The sequence below is a fragment of the Candoia aspera genome, chromosome 8 (genome assembly GCF_035149785.1).
Source record: "Candoia aspera isolate rCanAsp1 chromosome 8, rCanAsp1.hap2, whole genome shotgun sequence".
NCBI classification, from domain to species: domain Eukaryota; kingdom Metazoa; phylum Chordata; class Lepidosauria; order Squamata; family Boidae; genus Candoia; species Candoia aspera.
In genome coordinates, this window is record NC_086160.1 from 72,163,276 (window position 1) to 72,185,154 (window position 21,879).

Sequence of the window (21,879 nt, forward strand, 5' to 3'; positions counted from 1 at the left end):
TTGTAAACCACCCAATCTCGCTTTAGCTAAGCCCAGCCTGTTGCATGAACTTGGTTAGGATCTGCAAAGTTAGCATTTTCACAACTTTCTATTTAGGTATTGGTATTTGTGAAATTGGAGACAATTGGGAGTTGTGGTTTGAATTCACCTAGATGCCAGTAAAAGTATTCTGTCATCAAGTGTTCCAATCTAAGTTTGTTCTGCATCAGACATTGGGGCCAGGGGGAGGAGGAAGTGTTTATGTTGAACAAATGAGCCACACAGAGAATGCCAAGGTTAAATAAGTTTATTGAGTTAGCGGTTATGATGGTATATTGGATATCTTGCTGTAATCCAAAGCTACACCTACGTATTTGTTTCTAAATTCTGACAGGCGTCAGTTCCCATGTCTCTACACATTCCACCACCGGCTCTATTTCTAATAATATTAATAATTATAATAATTATAATAATACAAAAGGCAATGTCAACCACCATGTTGTGCTTCATACTCCACCAGAAGAAACTCAGTTTGAAAAATAAAACAAGTTGGAAAGAGAGAGAAAGGGATAGAGAGGGCAATGGCTCATGTTAGATGAGAATCATTGTCATAACACTATTAGAAACAAAAGAAAAAAAGGTGAGTTAAAAGGAAGTTCTATTTTTTTTTTAAATCACCATCTTGGTTAAAAATTCACATACCATAATGAAGATGACTCAAAGTTAAATCGCCTCATTATTCAGGCCACACATTCAAGCACATTGGCTAGTTATGTAATTGCACTGTAACAAAAGCAATACACACTGTTAGAGATTCCCATTGCACTTCCCAGGTTTCCCATCTGCAAATCTTCCTGCCAACTGAATGTTTCATGCATGGATGAACCCTTCCCTTTCCATCCCTTGGAGCTGATGTTCTCTCCTTCCTTATCCTGGTCTTCAGATGCATTTTTTAAAAGGCCTTTTAAGGAAATAAATACAATAAAATAAAATAAAACTTTTTTTTTTCTTTTGCTACTTTAGGAAAGAGGTCAGTGAGATGGGCCTCTAGTCAACGTAAGAAACACCGTGTGTCTTTTGGGAAGGAAAACTGTACGATGGCTTAATAGAGTCTCAGTTGCATGCAAATTGACACTGCTTTATTATCCTGCTTCTCCCCACCACCACCCCATGCCAGACACATACAAGTCGGCAGGAATGCATACAAAAACATGGAAGGAAATATAAAACCCCTTGTGGTGAAGCTTGGTGAATTAGAAGGAATCCATCGCTTTAAATTCACTTAGAGCTTGTACTGGAGAAATGTGTTTCTTTTGAGAACCTCTTCGTACTCTGGTCTGATATTCCTCCGGCTTTTCTCTCTTGACTAATGGTTTCTTTTCCGGGGCCTTCATCTTCCATGACACCACAGGCGAATTGACGGCAGCGGTGCCATAGACTTTCTGATATTTGGTTGAAGCCACATATGAAGCTTTTACAGTAAGGACCACGGCGTTCATCAGGTTTTTAGCTGCTTGAATGAGGGATGTCGCGCTGTCCAGCTAGAGGGAGGGAGCAGAAATAACAGGAGGATTAGCACAGGGCAGGGTTTGGAAGCCCACACTGATTATGGAGATGATCTAATGATCTTGCCAAAGAGGATACTGTGCAGAAAAAACTTCTGTACAGGCTCAGGTTGCTCTGTGTTAAACAGCATGTTTTTTCCCCCCAGCCTTTCAATATACCATAGGATAACGGCTTCAACATGTATTTGTGATATGTACTAAAGAGCGGTAACTCTTCTAGAAGAATATAAGCAGGAGAAAAGGTTGTACCCACACTGGAAGCTCAAGGCAAACTTTTCATTTCAGGACATGTTCCCCCACCCCACCCCAAATTTCCTTAAAAAACAACAGTGACAACAAGAAGTGTCAGTAATAGGAGAACAGAGATAATTTTGCCATAAACTACAATGTTCCCCTGCAAACAGCTGAGTAATTCTGCCCAGCAAATAGAATAATTGCATCCACGCTGTAAAGACCATGGCCATTGCCTTTACCTATAAGCCAGACTGCGACATGTGGGTGGATCATGTCATCCCTACATTTTCTTCGGAGGATCCAAGATGCAACTTTATTGCCATGCCTAATAATATTGCTATAGCTACTGACACCTTGGACTACCTCTATAGCTGAGTGATGGCTGCATGGCTTGAGGATAATCAGAAGAAAAAGCAGGACAGGGGAAGAGTCAACACCAAATAGAAAGCACACACACACATACAATTCTTTATGTTCCTCTTGTAATTGAACATTTCTGCACTGCAGAGGCTGCTTCAGTTGGAGAGATTTGGAGATCCAAAAATAAAGAAGGCACAAAAACATTTTAAAAAAGAAAAGACAAATCAGTTCCCTGTAGGTCATACATAAAAACAGTGTAGTACTAAGCCAGTGACAACAAACCAATTCAAGGGAAAAACCTGAAGATCCATCCATCCCACTGGTTGATCTAAGCATTTTTTGGGGTCCACAGAACAAACAAAACTAATAACGACCTCAGGGTTCAGCTTTTTTCCGAAGTTTTGCACGTGTTTTGCAATTCCTGCTGACTTAAGTGATATATCACTAAAAGGGATGAGACCATATTACCTCATTAATAAAACAGTACTGGTGGTTAAAACATCTTCAGATGGTGGCCTCAGGTTCAGCTGAATAAGCAGGATCAGAATTTGCTTCTACTGTAACTAGTTATACAAGTCATATCATTTTTGTTCATTTCTGAGTATTTTTGAATTTCTCATTCAAAAAATAGCAAAAATTATCTGGAAAGTGAGCAATTGAAACACGATTAGAACTTAATACAAATCTGTTCAGGTGAACAGGGCAACATGCACAACCGTGCTTTTTATACCAAAGACTGTTAAGACATCCCCTGGAGGAGAGAGGCATTTAGAATTTTCTGAGATATGATCGTCTAATGTAGACTGTTCTCAATAGCCCAACTTCCAATAGTTAAAACAAATGTATGGGGTTCTACATGAAGCACGTCACTCTGCCTGACAATCGGACATCTAGTGTCATCAAATCATCATTGTGCCAATATAACAGTAGTGACAGGACAGGTTTTATATCATCTTAGCTATGGCTGGAAGACTCTTAAAATGCTTTAAAAAGCACTGAGGCAAAGTGGTGTAAGAGATTGTGATGTAAAGTCATTCAGGGAGTTTCAGAGGCGAGCAGAAATTGAAATCTTGGCTGCACTGGGCAAGAGTTACCATACTAGATTGTCAAGGTTGTACAGAAGTCCAGAACTGCTCATGAAGAGTGATCCCAATGTGAACTGCTTTTAATAAGGTTAATATATCCTTTTAACTATATCTTATATTTATAGTTTGTTCCTCCTTGCAGTCCCTCTCCATGATGGATACCTGTCCTGAGCAGCCCTTTGATTTCTTGCAAGAGGCAGACATTTTAATTTGTCACAATATTGCCAATGTATTTGTCACTCCAGGGCATTTTGGTAAATTAAAATGCCATCTGCAGATCCCTGATCAGAGCATTGCTACACCATCAGTTAAACCCACAGATCCTGTCAGATACGAGGAGAGGAGGTCCAAGGGCCCAGACTTCTCCCAGTTTTGTTTCTAAAAGCTCCAAGCTTCCCCATTTTAAGTCAAGACAACAGGCATACATAATTTCAGTTTTCACTGGGAACCCTTTTTCATAACAGAGATTCATTGTGGGCTTGCCCATCTTCTTTCCTGTCTCAACTACAATCTCTCTGGTTGCTTAGATAAGAATTGTTTTTTCTGATGTTTGCCAGCGTCTCAGCCTTTTTGAAATATCTCCTGTTCCTGGGCACCCTTGAGATTTAAATGGAGAAAGTTTACTGAGCTGAACCTGTCTTGCTTCTAATTCAGCAGTATTTCCCTGTAACTGCTCCAGCTGAGTGGCTATCATAAAGCCAAGCTGATTATTAAATCTGGAGCCGACACTCCACAAGAAAACTCTGATGAGACTCAGACACTATAATGGTTGTGTGGGAATGACCTTGGGAGACAGGAGGAAGATCAGCAGACTAGACAACAGTCAGATAAGAGGCAGCTGAGCCCACAGCAGGAAAGGGGAGGTGGCAAACATCTCAGAAGGGACCCTCCCTAGTTTCTTGGACTGTAAAGGCAAAGGGGGAGAGATGCGTTTTCAGACTTGCAAGATTCTGTTGATGTAACCTTACAATAAAGTTAGAGCTAGGACTTCTGGGTGTGCTTCTTGCCTGGACTACCTCGCAAGGCTGACAGACGCTTCCTCAAGAAAATGAAGATCTAGCCCAGTGTTTTTCAACCCATGCTGGCCGGGGAATTCTGCAAGTTGAAGTTCACACATCTTAAAATTGCCAGGTTTGGAAAAGCACTGATCTAGCCTGTATTCAGGCATAACTGATTACAGGACATAGCACTCATACATTTTATTTTACCTATTATGTCAGAATGATTCATTTTGGATCTGACTACTCTCACTTTCCTGTCATTGAACGATCAGAAGGATTTATGTGGAGCTTCCAGCAGTCTTCAGAAATGTTTTTGATTTGGTCTGCATTCAACAACAATGAAAGGACGTATTCCTAAGCTATATTAACATTTAAAACAAAAAACAAAAAAAACCCTCCTTATATTGTTCTACTGTCACTCAGAGATGCACATGAACTAAGAGACCAACCTCATCCACATAGAGTACCAAGAATTATGAAGACCTCAGCTAATTCTTTGGCATGTGTTTTTCAACTGATAATTAATGTTTAATCTCCAGATTCAAGGTCACTTTTCCTCAACCCACCAAATAGGCATTTAACTTCCATCTTTTCACTTTGGAAAAAAATAATGAAGTTGAATATATACATTCGGACATTCTAACAGTAACAACATGCCGACTCAACAGAGGTCTGTGATCTATTGCCTGGCATAATGGTCTCATACCATTCTATTTCTTGATTTACAATGCAACTTGCATGTTAGTTAGCAAACAGCCAATCAGAGGCTATTAAATCAGGATATTCTTAAGTATCACCAAGGTTTGCCATCAAATATTGTACGATTCTGAATGGTTTATTCTCCATAGGCTCAAGATGTCATAAGAGGAAGGGAGGGACATCATATGATTTTTTAATGTTCTCTCAAGAGTCTGCCAGTTCCTAAAGAGGCAAAGCAATCATCTGAAAGAAAAGTGAAACCATCCAAGAATTATGACATTTATGCAGACTTTCCTCTTTTCCAAATATGTTATAAACTCTGAATTGGGGGAGGGCGGGGGAGAGAGATTGTTCAAGCTAGGTCCCACCTTACTTCTGTGCAAAAAAAGGGAGGCTGATTTCTGAAGGCCAATGGTTGCAGTGGAAGGGATGATGATACAAGGTATTTGTCTTGTTGGCAGTGATCCATCTAAAGATTTTCTGGAGACAGTGCACATGGGTGGGGTTGTACATTTTTTCCCCTGAATTTTGGGTAGAGTTTTGGATTTTTTTTAAAACCTAAAATACACATTATAGGGCTTACCTAGTTTGTCTGTGTTTCTTGCTTCAGAGTGATTTTTGGCACTCGCAGTCAAGGATAATCAATGGAAACTTATCTGTTTGGATTTGGAAATCAGCACATGGAAGGGAGACCTCACTAGTAGGAGAAGATGGTCTTCCAGCTAAATTAACAAAAGTCAATCTGGATTGTCTAAAGCTCTATTGGTTCTTGAGACTAATAGCATGTGTTCTAATATATTGTTCAATAATTGTTCAGTTTAAGTAATGTGGTAAGAACAAAGGGTGGGAATAAAATCTGGATCAGAATCTAAGTGTAGTTAGATGCCAGATTATATCAGCTTGTGGGCTTCCAGGGCCAGCATGGGGTAGAAGTGAAGGTATCAGACTAGGAGTGAGAAAATCTCAAATCTAGTCCACCCTTAGCCACAGAAGCCCACAGGATGATGTAGGGCCAATAACTCTTTCTAAGCCCAGTCTTCCTCACAGAGTTGTTGAGGTGGAGAAAAATAGGAAGAAATACTATGTCTGGCTCTTGAGCTCCTGAAGGAAAGGTGGAATATAAATTTAATAATAAACATCCCAAGCGGTGTAAAACAAAGGATGTGGCCTGTTATGAAAAAGGGACACATTCTTCCAAAGATATTGTAGACGGAGCACTAAAACTACCTTCCCCGGTTGGGCACACTCCAGTGTAGAGTTCATACGCCAGGATTCCCCAGCTAGAATAACCGTGCTGAGAATTCTGAGGACTGAACTCCATGCTTCTGGAGGACATCCCGGTTTGTGAAGCTGCTCTAACGAATATTGAGGAATTTGATGAAGAGATAACACGACTCAGCAATACCTTTAAAGAGTCTGTCTACTTTGGCACTCTCTCCAGAGAATCTTTAGATGGATCACTGCCAACAAGACAAATGGAAATAAGCTGCAGCAAGAGAAGTGTAATTTCTAAATTCCCAAAGTAATATTGTATCCTGTTCTTCATTGGTCAAATCTCATCCTGAGAACTGGGTCCAGCGTGGGCACCATAGGTTAAGAAAGACTCATACAAACCAAAATGGTCACAAGGAAGGGAGACTGGAATTGATCAGATAAACTTTTGATCTAAGTCTCAGGAACTAGAGTATTCAACTCTAAAAAAAAAAGTGACTGAGGGGGAACATGGTAGCCTTTTTCAAGTATTTGAAAACAGGTCAGGGCCAGTCCTTTGAAAGAAGAGTTTTGTAAGTGGACACAGCTGGGATCAGCTTCCAAAGGAGTTGCATGAGCTTGGAAATTTCACACTATGAGAAGAAGCACCTTTTATGCATCCCTGCATATTCCAAAGCACAATTTGGGAAGGATTTGCATAGCCCTACTTGAAAGCAAGTTGCATGGAAGAAGGTCAAGATGTGTTCCATATTAGAACAGAATGCAAAGCACGAAGCAATGATCTTAAATTACAGGATGGTATATTCCTTTGAAGGTTAGGGAAAACATCCTCGTGATAAACATAGTTTGACATCTGAAACAATTACATCTCCTTCACAGGATATGTTCATGCAAAGGCTGAACAGCCATCTGTTGCGGGTGCTTTAATTTGGATTCCTGCAGTGAGCATGGAATGCTCAAAGGGTTTTTATACTCTTTGGTCCTACTTATAACCATAATATAATTTTATTATAACCATATTCTTAGAATTATTACTGCAGTGCAATGTTATTATTATAATTATTATTACAATACACCATTATTACAATTTCAATTATTAAAATAATATTATAAAAATGTCCTTATTCTTTACAGTGGATTGAGTGTGGAGCTAGATAAAATAATAGAATCCCTTAGGACAACTCATAAACTCATAACAAAGATGCAACTCAGACTGAGGACTTCTTGGTTAAATTCAACTTTTGGACGCAGTGACTGATTTATCACTCTCTTACTGCTCTACCTGCCTCACAGGGTTAATGCTGTGGGGGGAAAAGAGGAGGAGGAAGAGAAACCTTCAGCTCATGAAGGTGAATATAAATCCAATCCAATCCAATCAATCAATCAATCATAAAACACTAGATGCATCATGGAGAAAGGTCTTAAACTCAACATTTGTTCTGCTGAGCTATTTTCCTATGTACAGGGAATTGTTTCACGAATCCCAGCACTAAAGAATGATATCCCTTCAAGATATCTACCACTGCATTCTCATTATATATTTAGGCTCTGCCTGAACTGCTGCATTAGACAAGAGGAGCATATATTGGAAGAATGTGCTCCTTCCACCCAAGGAACACAATAAAATAACTCCATTTAGGATATAGCCATGAACACAAAAGCACGGAAAGCTTTGAACTTGGGGGGGGGGGACCTTTTCTTCCTGTTCCTTTAGAAAGTGGGGAAAAAAGAGTCCTAATCACATTTAAAATAATTTACTTATCTGGACATCATGCACGTTTAATTCATTAAGGTAGATTGCTGGGTAATATAACTGGTCAATCCACAGCTTAGTTATACTCATTTGCATTTTTCCAATTATTAGTAAGAAAACTACTGGGACTCTGAGGCAAAATTAATTGTGTATTTAACCAATTTTGAATTTTAATGCAACCTACAAATGATATTTTTCTCCTAATAACATATAACAAACATACCAAGCACTATGGACAGCTGCTCACCAGAAATATTTTCCCTTCTGAAATGAGATATGAATGCCTTAAAATTGCTCAGCTATTAGCATCAGGGTGGAAAAAGAACAAAATAAATAAATAAAAGACAGCCCTGAGCACAGAGCATATATACATTTGCATTCAAAAAGATTTATTTCTTCAGTGGAATGATTTAATTGCTTCAGCCAATATAATTTTTAAACAATAAAATTTAAAAATGGAGTAGCATCTAATTTTGCATGCAAGGGATTCTCTTTTAATATAAAGAGATATTTAATTTATGATAACTGGGGGGAAAAACTAGGCAAAATGCAATCATAAAAGATAATTAAACATGCCTTAAAATTTCAGCTCAGTTTGTGAATTATCTAACCGAAGAACAAGACTTTGAAGAAGTAATAGATATTGTCCCACCTAAGTCTGCAGTATATAATAACCTGCTTTTAACAGATAATTCTAATTATATTCATTTTAAATAAGATTCGTAGACATATCAATGTGTATACATAAAACATGATGACGAGGAAACCACCTCATTTAGCATTTTTTTTCCCTCTCCAAACGATAAAGGAAAGAGGGAAAAATGCAGATGTGTAGAGTTTGATAGTATAAACCAGTGCTTCTCAACCTTGGGAATGCTAAGATGTGTGGACTTCAACTCCCAGAATTCCCCAGCCAGCAAGGAGTTGAAGTCCACACTTCTTAAAGTTCCCAAGGTTGAGAAACACCAGTGGTAAAAATAAGATGTTAACTACAGTGCCTAGTCCTTACTTCAGTCCTGGGTATAAATGGAACTCATCTGTGGTGACTGAGTTCTAGTGCACAACCATAACAATCACAGACAATGAGACACTGAAACTATGGAAGAGGGTTAATTTTACTTTTTTGGACAACCAGCAAAAATACCACCCCCATCCCCACCAGGAAATACCAAAAATAAGGCTATGTTATAAGGAGTAAAGAATACAGGATCAAAATCAGGAAGCAGTAGAATACTTCCCTTGACAGAATGTGGAAAAGTTCTGGAGTGGCTTTCTGATGACTCCACAAAACCTCGGCTGCTGACTTTTGAACGTGTCACTCTGCTCCATCCATGGGTCAAGTTCAACCATTTTGTCTGCCAAGACAGTCTATAGCTGCAGGTTTTCTGAAAAGTCCCCCTTCTTCCTAAGGGCAGCACTTTGCGCAAATATTTGCTATTCACAGAGCCCTCCAGTGGCTGCCTGCTCATTTTCACTGTGGAAGATGTAATGCGAAGCACAGATGGATGGATTCAGTAGGAAATTGTGAGGAGATGCCTGAATGTGTCCTTCGCGTAAGCACAAAATGGCAGATAGATAAGAACCATGTGCCAAAAATGCGGACATAAGAAATTGTTATCCATGCAAAATGAGTTCTGGTCTATATTTATTAACCACTGATACCTGAAACCTTGGAGAGCAAGATCAGGGATTATGAGGTCCACCTATGCTTAAAATGTGAAGCAGCTGTGGTCCATATACCTTTCTCTCTTAGGAGGGAATACGTGTAATTAAAACAACAATACCAAATGTAAATAAAGGTTTTGAATCAGCTCTCAACCACTCCAAACCTTCTCTGGATACTACACCATCTTAAACTGGGGCATGATTACAAGGTAATGCTACCTGATTTGGAGGGGGAGGGGCAAGGGAAGGGGCAGGGGGATTCCTGTTTGTGAATCTATTTCCTTTCTATGTAAGTTGTTACCATCTATCCATCAACTAAGAATGTTTCACACTAGACAAATTGTGAACAAAAGAAAAACACTAAAATAGTTTTAATATATTTATCAGATTTATATTCTGCTGCAGTCATGAAAGACTCTTGAAGACTCACAATAAGATCTAAGCACAATAATATCAGACACTATCTTACAGAATGTATTTTAAAAATCGCAACACAATATGTGGAGTCAGACCCCAACACCCCTTCAGAAAAGCTCTATTTTCATGTTTTTTTCCGGAAGGCAGATTATGTTGGAGAAAAACTAACTTCCAATAGGAAGCCATTCCAGAGGCCTGACCCATTATAGCCACCCTCAGCCCCTGAAAATGAGGAACAACCAGCTGCTTTTCATGGCATGATCAAAGTGGTTGGTCCAAGTCTAATGGGGAAATGGGATCCTGAAGGGGTTTTATAGGTTAAAACCAGCACTTTAAATTGTACCTAGAAGCCAAAAGGAAGCCCGTGCAGGGCCTGCAAAGGAGGTGTAATGTGCGCCTACTGGTAAGCACCTGTGAACACCGGGGCCACTGCATTTTGCACCAACTGAAGCTTCAGGGTGGCCTTTAGAGGCAGCCCCATGTAGAGCTGATTGCAGTAGTCTAATCAGGTGTTGATGAGGATGTAAACCAGAACTGGTGCACAAGCTGATGCTGAGCAAAAGACCCCACCTGCTGTTCCATCAGGAGCCACAAGTCCAGAAGGACCAAGTCACAGACCTGCTCCTTCAGAGGCAGTGCAAGCCCATTCAGAGACAAAACAACAACAACAACAACACAATTTCTTAAGCTCCACCTAATACTGTAATTAAGTGCAAATGTGGCTTGAATATCTGTGAGTACATCTATATGACATTTTTGGTTTATTTACCATTTGCCGGATGAAGAATTGTTAAAAATTCAGAAGCTTGCAGCTTGTTATGTGAATTTTACTAGTTTTAAAGAGAATATTGCCTCAGGATGGATTTTGGAGCTTCACTTTGAGGCCACCATTAATACCACAAATATGACAAAGGCAGCTCTAGCTGAGCACTTTAGTTTGGATGAGAATATTCATGAATTGTGTGTGTAAACAAAATCTCCAAACAAAAGCATTTGGCCAATAGAACAAAAAGAAAAAGCGAAAGCGTATTTGATTGAAAGTATCCTACACTCTTTGAAATGAGTAAGTCAGTTCCTTCTTATTGTTGAGCAAATGCTTTACAAGTAGTGACATGGGAAACATTTCATCATTTTATTTATATTTGGACTGTTTTTGAACCAGGCATGCAGTGAAAAAGGGCTGTTTGGATCTGAGCAAGGGACCAAGGAAGAGTTGTTTCAGGCAGAAGAGGCTTGGAGAAGGTGTGGGGGAAAAAAACTAAGGACATTGGCAATATCGGCTTAGAGGGAAGCAGGTAAGGGAGGACAAGGAGGAAAATGGGAAGGCTGGCCACATCAAGGAGGAAATGAGTGATACTATGGACCAGTTTTGCACTACTTCTCCAATCCAGATGTTTGTTTATTTATCATATTTATGTGCTATCCATCTCACAGCAACATGACACAAGGAACAATCCAAGATTCCCTTTGGTTCTTCCAAACCAAAGATGATCCAAAATGACATAGCAGAACTTCTGAAGCATAAGACTTTATTCCCGACCCAGAAAGAAAATTCATTACAAGCTTTGATATCAAAATGTACTGGTTATTTGATTGGATGAATGCTGTGCTCTCTTAAACTAGTGTCTGGATCTTTTAAGATGATTTCTGCCTGTTTGAACTTGTAATTGAGTTGTCTTTTAAGGGGAAAAAGGACACCGGGGACGTTTCCAATTCAAAATTCTCTGGTAATGGTTAAGTGAACGTCTTACCTAAAACGGAGAGATACAAGCAGATTTTTGAATAAAGAATATCCATTCACAGAAGCTTATCCCTAGCATCTAACTTGAGAGTAGAACATTTTAGGAAAGCTGTCAGCCACATAAAACTTGCCATGTTTCATTACATGTGAAAAAGACTGGTGAACCACATCTCTGTATCCTGCCGTGTATTAGATGTGTCTCCTGAAGGTATCTACTCTGGCTAAAGAACGTGAAGATAGTGTCTTCAGTTCAGGTGAAAAGGCCATTTAGGCATCAATATCTTTAACTGATCAATACCTCTTCAAGTTTTTACTGATAATCCCCTGAAGACCATGCAACAAAGCAAAAATTCTGACATTTTGAAATAGAAATGTACAATATGAATGGAGATCTATAAGGCTTTTTAGGCCAATATGATTATACAAGAGACATTATTTTACATTTTTAAGTGCAAAATCAAAATAGTACATCCATTACACAATGAAGCTAATATGCTTTCTCCAGCCGCTGAAAAACAATCACTGCCTTTTCTAGCTGACTTTCTGAAACCAACAAAGTGGCTGATGTTTTGTTAAAACATGCTAGACTGTTCTTCATATGCAACATTTCACATTATCCTCAACCCAGAAAATGTGTACTCTTCAATGGTTATTCCACAAACATGTCTGCCATATGAGAGAGAAGGAAAAAACCTATTTTGGAAGAGATGAAGGAAGAGGAAACATGAGGCTGCTAGGACTTCTGTTAATATAGCAGCAACATTATATCTGCAGTCATTCTAGCAGAGAATGTGACCTTTGTTTCTAAATGTCTTGAAGTAATTCACAAGGGATTTGGAAGAAACTGCTAAAAATGATGGGTCTGAAATTCTATGTGCAGATGAAGAAATGCTTCTCTGACAAGCAATATTGCCCCAATGAAATTCCTACACATTTTAGGACCATTACTAAACTTATCTCATCTTCTTTAACTTATTTAATAGATTGTGGGTATGCAGCACATTTGACAAAGTATTCCATGACATTGTAATTAATCAGTTAGTTAAGTGTGGGCTGGATGGTACCACCATTAAGAGGATATATAGTCAAGTTGAAAATGGTGCTCGAAGAGTGCTTAGCAGTGGTTCCTCATCAAGCTGGAGAGTAGTTTTAAGGGACATATTACAAAAATCAAGGAGTCCTCCACCTTGTCAGGCCTTGGGCAAAAAAGAGAAGGAAATGCTTATCAGATTTGCAAATGACACAAAATTGGATGGGATAGCCTTACAACACAGAAATAATTTGTGAAATGAAATTTCAATTTAACAGAGTCAATTGTAAATGTCTTCACTTAGGAAACAAACTTCAAATGCACAGGTACAGGATGGAAAATATGTTGCTTGGTAAACTACTTTTTAAAAAATATTGGAACATTTTTGGGGAGGGGTGCCTTCAAGTCCTGGCCTGGTCCTTGCGGTTTTCTTGGCAAGATTTCAGAAATGGTTTGCCATTGCTTCCTTCCTAGGGCTGAGAGAGAGGGACTGGCCCAAGATCACCCAGCTAGCTTTGTGCCTAAAGCGGGACTAGAACTCACAGACTCCTGGTTTCTAGCCTGGTGCCTTCACCACTACGCCAAGCTGGCTCTCATACTCTTGGAACAGTAGCTAACTGCAAACTGAACATGACTCAACAATTTAATGTAGCTCCCCAAAAGTAGTGAAGTGCAATGTTAGGCTGCATCAACCGATTCCTATATACCAAATCATGGGGAGCAATAATTCCATTTTATTCTGCTTTCATCAGAGTCCAGAGCTGGACATCACATTATGAAGGATGGGTTTAGGGAAGAGCGAGGAGGATGATCAAGTGACTAGAAACTAAAACTTATGAAGAAACAGTAAAAGAGCTGGAGATCTTTAGCCTTGAGAAAAGCCAGTTGAAGGGGGATATGAAAGCACTCTTCAAATACCTGAAAGGATGCCACAAAGGTAAAGGACAAGATCTGTTCTGTTTCATTCTACAGTACAAGATCTGAAGTAATGCATTTAAGTTACAGAAAGGCAGATTCCAGTTGAATGTTTTTGTTTTTCCCTGATCTGTTTGCCCCCAGCAACTGATGGACCCAGACAGGTTCCAGAGGGAACTGGGGGTTATTCCTGATAGTCTGTTGCATGGTCCGGCTGAGCCTCTAGTTGTCGCTTGGAACAAGAGGATGGCTGAGACCTGACTGTGCTCATGCAATCTCTCCCTGCCTGTGGATCCTGACATTCTCAACGGCTTATGGATGAGCTGAGGGAGATGAAATGGGCTAAGAGACAACTAGAGTGCCATTGGAGATCAATGAGGAGTCAACTCAACTGAACATGAGTGAGAGCATCTACTAAGGCCTACCGCATGGTGATTAAGGGCAGTGAAGCATCAATATTTTTCTGCCCTTATTGCATCCACAGATAGCTGACCAGCAGCCCTATTTAGGGTGACCTGGGCCCTACTGGGTAAGGGGGGGCCTGAGGTTCACCTTCAGGGACATGGCAAGGAATTTGCACAGCATCTGTCAGATAAAATCACCTGGATTCGCTCTCAGTTGGATGCCAGCATTTGTACAGATGCGGTGGAGATGCCTGGGGTGCAGTCTTGCCCTGTTATCTGGGAATGGTTTGAATCTGTTGGACTTGAGGAAGTGGACAGGGACCTTATGACTGTGAGCTCAGCCACCTGCTCTTTAGACCCATGCCCCTCCTGGCTGACCAAGGCTGCCCAGGAGGTGACATGTGGATGGGTTCTAGAGATGGTGAACTCATCCTTAAGGGAGAGGGTTGTCCCTGTGCCTTTCAAAGAGGCATTGGTTCACCCCCTCTGCAAGAAGCTATCACTGGTTCTCACCATCCAGAACAATTTTTGTACAGTGTGCAACCTTCCCTTTCTATGGAAGGTTGTGGAGAAGGTGGTTGTGCAGCAGCTTCAGAGGACCCTGGATAAAGTGGATTATCTGGACCCCTTTCAGTCAGGATTCAGGCCCAGATATAGGATGGAAACAGCATTGGTCACACTTTTTGATGATCTCTTGTAGGAGCGGCAGGGGGATAGTGCATCCATCCTTGCTCTGCTTGACCTCTCAGTGGGTTTTGTTATCATTGACCATGGTATCCTTCTGGACTGGCTTCAGGGGTTGGGAGTGGCTGGCACAGTATTGTGCTGGTTCTCTTCCTTCCCAGGAGGCCGGCTCCAGTCGGTGTTGACTGGGAGCGGGAGGTCCTGCTCTCGGCCCCACTATGTGGGGTGGCACAGCTTTCAGTACTCTCTTCGCTCCTGTTTAATAGATACGTGAAGCCGCTGGGTGAGACCAGACCAAGGGGTGAGGTATCATCAGTATGCTGATGACACCCAGTTGAATATCTCCACTCCTGGTAAACTAAGTAATGCTGTTGATGTCCTCTCTTGGTGCCTGGAGGCTGTGGGGGTCTGGATGGGGGTAACAGACTTCAGCTTAACCCTGGCAAGACTGAGTGGCTTTGGGTTTTAGGGCCTTCTGTATCTGGGGATTTATCAGCTTTAGTGCTGGATGGGGTCGCACTACCCCAAACAGACTCAGTGTGCAATCTGGGGGTTCTTCTAGACTCACAACTCCTGCTTGAAAAGCAGGTAGCACTATTCCCCCTGCCACTCCTACAAGAGATCATCAAAAAGTGTGACCAGTGCTGTTTACATCCTATATCTGGGCCTTTGCACAGCATTGTGTTATGTGCCAGTTGCACCTATTCCTGGATTGGGAGGCTCTATTGTCTGTCACTTATGCCCTAGTCACCTCCCAGATGGACTACTATAACACACTCTACACGGGGCTGCCCTTGAAGAGTATCTGGAAGCTCCAGCTGGTGCAAAATGCAGCAGCACAGGCAGTTATGTGTGCTCCAAGAAATGCAAGCTGCATTGGTTACCAGTTTGCATTCAGGTCCAATTCAAGCTGCTGGTTATGATCTTTAAAGCCTTATGGGGCCAGGTTATTTAAGGGACTGCCTCTCCCTGGTGACATCTACCCATCCCATCACGTCTGGCAGAAGAGGCATGCTTTGGTCCTTTCGGCTAGAGAGTTTCTTTGTGTGGGACCTAGGAGGAAAGCCTTTTCTGCCATAGGCCCTGCCCTGTGGAACATCATCTTCCCTGAGGTGAGGCTGGCCCCAACTTTGCTGACCTTCTGGAAGGCCCTCAAAACATGGTTTTGCCAATGAGCTTGAGGATCCCACGATACAGTGGTGACTGTTAGGCGGTTGTATGATGGTTAACTGATGCGTTCTCTGTATGCTTCCCGTCATTTTTATCCTTTTCCTTTTTAATCTTGCTTTTTTATTTTAATTTACATTGTGGTTTTACGCTTTTTATGTATTTGTTTATTTATTTATATTATATGCACTGCCCAGAGTCAGTACTCACATTTGAATGGATAGTTTGGATTCTTGAGGAGCAGAATTTTCATCCCTTTCGATCCTTATTCTCTTTTGATATTTTAACATTAACCCATGTATTGCAGGACAGGATCAAAAGCAGAGACAATCACAAGAGATAAATAAGCAAGCAAAAAATGTTACCCACCATGGAAGCAACGTTCTCACATGAGAATTTCCACAGACTTATTTTGTGCAAGAGTTTTGACCTTTTGACACTCAAGAGGCACAGCAAAAGGCTGAGAGAGAGCAAGGGAGAGACTGTCATGCCTTTATTTCAATACTGAAGGATGCAAGGCAGAAAGCAGTAGTAACAAGAAGGCCTGAAAACAAGGAGAAAAAGCCTGCAAGCTGCTTATGTTCAAAGTATAGCCAGCAGTGACAAGCATTAAAGGACAGGGAATTTCATCACCTATCATAGTCCAAATCTGAAGTAAAAGAGATGCTTGAAATCCCTGAATTATATCTGCATTTTATCAAAGTCACAATTGAAATGGTTAATGCATTTGTTCTCAATTTTCATTGTGTAAATATATATATAAATATATAAAATCAATATCCATCACTGAAACCAGAAATCTCACTTCCCTCCATTTAGATTTGTAACCTAAAGTGACCAACCATTGATTTACCTTCATAAGACACTTCCCCCAAAAAACCCTGTTTGCCATGTGTGTACTTGGGTTGCTGATTCCTGAGTGACCTATTCATATGCCTGCAGCAACAACCCAAACAACTGGATTTATGATCAAGCTGTGCAACTGAATGAACTTCCATCTTGCTAAGGATGAACATTCCTTAGCAATTAAGAGGGTACTTCTGAACTACTTTGATGCTTGGTTACCTTAATAAATCCACCCACTCTGACTTCCTCCAAATTAGTTAATGGACCTTGATGAGGTCCCCCTTATCTAGGCATGCACAATATAGAAATGTTCAGGGTTTCCTGCTTCTCCATCCCTTGATGGTTTCAGCAACTAGTAGCAGGCCTCAATGTGAATGTTAACTATCTACCCAACAGGGCTGTGCAGAACTCTGGCTTTGATTGAAGTGAAGCTTCCCTTCTGAACTATGAATGAACTGTAACTTTAATTGGTACAGTAAGGCTTGCTTAGACAAGCTGGTCTCTTCCTGTTTGCTTCCTGGAGCAGTGTGCTGCCTCTCTGCTTTGCGGGAGCAGCAAGATAACAAGCTCCTCACTCTGACCTCAATTAGCTAATTCTTTCCTGCTTTCACTTTAAGTAGGCACCTGCTCCCTGCTAACTGCTTAACAATATTGCCAGACCTCAGTAACATGGAATCTTCCCTTAGTGATTCCTAATATGTAACTTCCTGATTTATTTTCCTAAAGATTTAACAGTGTAAACTATGGAGCTATTTCCTCAATTATCTTCCCAAAGACAACATATATAATTCCTAAGGGTGGGGGAGGATGAAGAGCTATAAGATGTACTCAATAAAGTATCTTGTAGGTGGACCTCTCCCATCACTTGCCCCCACCACTGCATATTGGGAAAGGGGCTCTCCAATGTAAGCATATAGAATTAATCCATAAAGCTTTGCTAATTGTATTCATTCTGCTTTCTGTTGTCCATTCCTTCTTCAGAATCTGAACCTTGATTGCCTCACTTTCCAAGTGCCACAAGGGGTTGACCACATTGCTTTGATCCAGACATTAAAAGGGAGTGTCTGTACATGCACAGGTCTCTTTCTGGTGAAAACAAGACATTTGGCTAGTTCAGGTTTCCCTAGTTTGACTTGAGATGGTGCAACTAGGTTTTTTCACATCAAGACGCTGCAAGTAAAGACAGTGCAAGTCAGTGCCTCAAAGCATGAGCTGTGCTGTTCTATGCAGCCACGATCAATAGGGTTGGGATTTTGTTTTACTGTTTCACATGGTTTCTACCTTCTCTAGGGGCTTCTTCTGGACATAGTCATTTAAAGCCCATTTCATCAATGGACAATTGTCTTCCTCCTGATACTGGAAGCTTGATCTTTTTACAGCCAATTAAGGAGAAAGGCAACCTGATAATGGTACATTAACCACCTTAACAAATTTCTTCCCATCTTGCAAGTTAGAACCGATAGTTCCCTTTGTGCCCAGGACCTCAGGAATTTATCTGGTTTATCTAGCAACTTTGGACAAAGTTTTGATGTGTGCAACAGAGTGCATGGATTGATGATATTCTGTTTATATATTATAAACCAAGGAGCAGGAATTTTTGCCAGTAGCTACTGCAAAATTGGAAATCAGGGCTGTCTTGATTCTGATTGTGTTGTTCAAATCTCCTTAAAAGGGGCAAAAACCTACTGGTGCCTTTTCTGGAAATAAGCCTCACTTAAACCCAACAGGCTCACATTTGAATAAGCATGTATAGGATTGCACAGAGTAAATGGCAATTTACTCAAACATTCCCCGTAAAATACAACCTCCGTAAAGAGTTTTGTACTGCCGGCATGGGGTGGGCAGACGGGAAGGGATTGAAAGAACCTGCCGCAATGTCTATTTGCAGAGTGAGTTCATTGTTTAATTTTCTATAAGGAAGATGTGTTCGAACACACACTTGACTGGGAAGGAGCTGTAACGAACTGAGAGAGACTCACCTCCAATTCCATCTGCAGAGAGGCAGCATTTTGTTTTATTTTATTTATACCCTGCCTTTCTACTCTAGTGAGTACTCTAGGCAGTTAACAATATTTTTTTAAAAAAAGAAATTAAGCAGAATCCAAAGAATGGTAACAATGACAACAGATGCTAACATTGTTTTACTCTTGAACATTAAAAGCCTGTTGATAGAGATGCACCTTGACAGAAATTTGAACTGCTAAGAGAGCAGTAGCCGACGATGACGGCTGATGGAGTGCACCCACAGGCAGAAGAAGTAGAGACAGTGTCCTCTCCCACATGCCAAATTAATGACCTTTGGACCATGGGGGCATTTTCCAAACAGCCTCTTCTGTAGATTTTAACAACGGGAGAAACAGATAAGCCGCAAACTGAATGAGACTTTAAGACAACAGTATTAGTGCACACGCCAAGTCTTTCAGTGGCATTTGTCCAGGTATTTAAGCGATACCTAGAGTTTTTGCAGAATAGCTTCCCCTAGGCTAGTACCTTAGAGTTGGCTTGGCTGGATAGTTGTGTGTTGCCGATGTGCTGGGCATCAGACTGCGGAAAGCCGATAAAGATAACCATGTGTCCAATCTGGAAACAACCCAAACTTGGTCATGCTTCAGCCCCTTCAGCCTTTACCTTTCTCATTATCTGAAAATGATGATCTAATACCAACCCCTGAAGTTATTGCTTATTTTCAGATAGGCATGCAGGGGAAAGGTTGGCACCACCACAACTGAAATATGTAAGAGAACTCACTGAGGCTGAGAAAGAAAAGGGAGCATTCCAAAATGTAACAAACAAATCCACACATGGATATTTCGTACCAGGCTTATCTTGGTAAAGGGCAGTTAGCCCTTCAGGTTCACATTCTGGGAGAAAAAGAAGTTCAAGCAATTCTTTAAGAAACCGTCTTAATGAATTCAATCATAAATGGAGGTGGAGGCTTTGCCTCTTCTGTTTCCAAGGTTCTATATCCCAACTCCTTATTTCTTGACACTAAACCTGATTAATGAAACTTTGTGTGAATCTTGCCTACCTGGTTGTGCTCTGCTATTAGGGGCTTGACCAAAATATAGTTGGAGATGCTTATCCCAGAACTGGGCTGTAAAAGGTTTTCTAAGTACTGGACTGTAAATGTACTGAAGTAAACATAAGGAAATTATATGGATTTCTTGTTTAATTGGAGCTGCACAAAAGCTACTCTTTGGGGGCATGACAGACAGCATATGTGCCTGGATATCAGAAACCAGTTTTGTGCATTGTATTATTCAAAGCACACTAAAATAACCACCTCCATATTTCTGATTCTGACATGACGATAGGGATGACATAACAGGCAGCAGCAGCTGGCTGATTTTATCTGGTTTCAGATCCTAACCAGGGTCTGGTTTGGTTAATGTGTGGATGTGACAATTCCAAGGTTGTAGGTTACTCAGGAAAGTCTAAAAAACATTCCAGAAAAAGGCAATGGCAAACAATTTCCATACTGCAATCAAGAAAACTACATGGATGCATCCATGAAGTCATCAGGAACCTTCATGTGGCGTTTGTCCAGGTATTTAAGCGATACCTAGAGTTTGTGCAGAATAGCTTCCCCTAGGCTAGTACCTTAGAGTTGGCTTGGCTGGACAGTTGTGCATTGCTGATGTGCTGGGCATCAGACTGAGGAAAGCTGATAAAGATAACCATGTGTCCAATGTGGAAACAACCCAAATTCGGTCATGCTTCAGCCCCTTCAGCCTTTACCTTTCTCATTATCTGAAAACGATGATCTTGTCTGAAATGACATCTCTACTTTATTTATTTTACATATGATCTGGATGAAAAGTGATTCTTTGAAGGGTGGAGAATGGAGGAGATTTCCATGAACTATGGTCCTTGGGTCATTTCATTCCCATTCGTCCCTACTCATTAAGTAGCAGCTATTTATGCCGGATCTCACCATTTGCTTTTGAACCCTCCCCAAAAGGTTCAAGGGAACAACTTTGTTATTCAAAGTAATAGGGCATATTTTCAAGCACAGCCTCCAACGAAGCTGCACGCCCAGTTCCTAAGGCTGGCTCTGACCTGCAACATGCCTCAGGTTGGCATGAAGTGAAAGGAATAGTAAGGTAAGCCCTAACTTATCCCCTTCTTCTCCTGTGTTCCCTTTAGAAATTAATCCTTTCAATTTTTTCCAGTTTTCTTTTCAGTTCACAGCCTTTCCTCACACAAAAGAGGATCTAGTGAGACTAAAGCAACTTGGGGTTTAGCACTTTGTGTGAAGGAAGACTGTATATCAATTCTCTTTTGAATACGATTCATGTACAATGAAGTTGCTAACAGCTAAAGAGAAAGAACACTAAAACCTCCTTGTTTGCCACTTTCTCAAGGTACAGACTGAAAGGCAGGTATATTTACAGAAACAAACTAGACACACTAAACAGGGTGTTATTCAACTGACACATTTAAAAATATTTGCATTGTTTCTCAGTTGATCAACTAACTCAGGAGAGGTATTTGGGGCTCAGTTTTCCAGCTGAATGCAATTCCTTAGGGTGCATTTTGGCTAGAGGAAAGATTCCCTTCCTCTCCTCTTTGAATTTCTCTAGGCGTGAAATAGATGAATAGTTGCATTTAAAGGTGAAATGATTAATTAACTCTGCCCCCCCAGGGGGAATAAACATCTGAAACAATAAAAATAATTATACTAATAATAATTAGTATACTAATTATACTACTAATAAGTTGTCCTTGGTATGCAGTGCTGGTAGAAGGCAGGGGCAAAAGTATTGCAAGAACTCACCCCTCAAGTCTGCTAGAAAAAATAAGGTGGTTAAATGTAACTATGAGAGTCAGTTTGGTGTCAGGCTAGGAACCAGGAGACTGTGAGTTCTAGTCCTGCCTTAAGCACAGAAGCAGCTGGGTGACCCTGGGCCAGTCACTCTCTCTGAGCCCTAGGAAGGAGGCGGCAATGGCAAACCACTTCTGGGGGGGAAAAAAAATCTTGCCAAGAAAACTGCAGCGACCAGGCAGTCGCCAGGAGTAAAAAACGGATTCAAAGGCACAAGCACACATACATACACAAGAAGTAAGTACCCTATCCAATACCCAAAAAAGCAGCAACTTAGAAGCTCCTTAGCTTATCACT

The 21,879-nt window shown here is 40.8% G+C and overlaps 1 protein-coding gene across 2 annotated transcripts in view; it reads right to left on the reverse strand.

Moving 5' to 3' along the window:
* Positions 1-958: 958 nt before the first annotated feature.
* The window catches only part of CTNNA2 (catenin alpha 2), a 586,207-nt gene continuing 565,286 nt past the window's right edge, over positions 959-21,879 (reverse strand). For both annotated transcript variants that reach the window (XM_063310026.1, XM_063310025.1), the window contains one exon: positions 959-1,520. In XM_063310026.1, the coding sequence (XP_063166096.1) occupies positions 1,233-1,520 (288 nt within the window). In that variant the 3' untranslated portion in view covers positions 959-1,232. The remainder of the gene's footprint in view (positions 1,521-21,879) is intronic.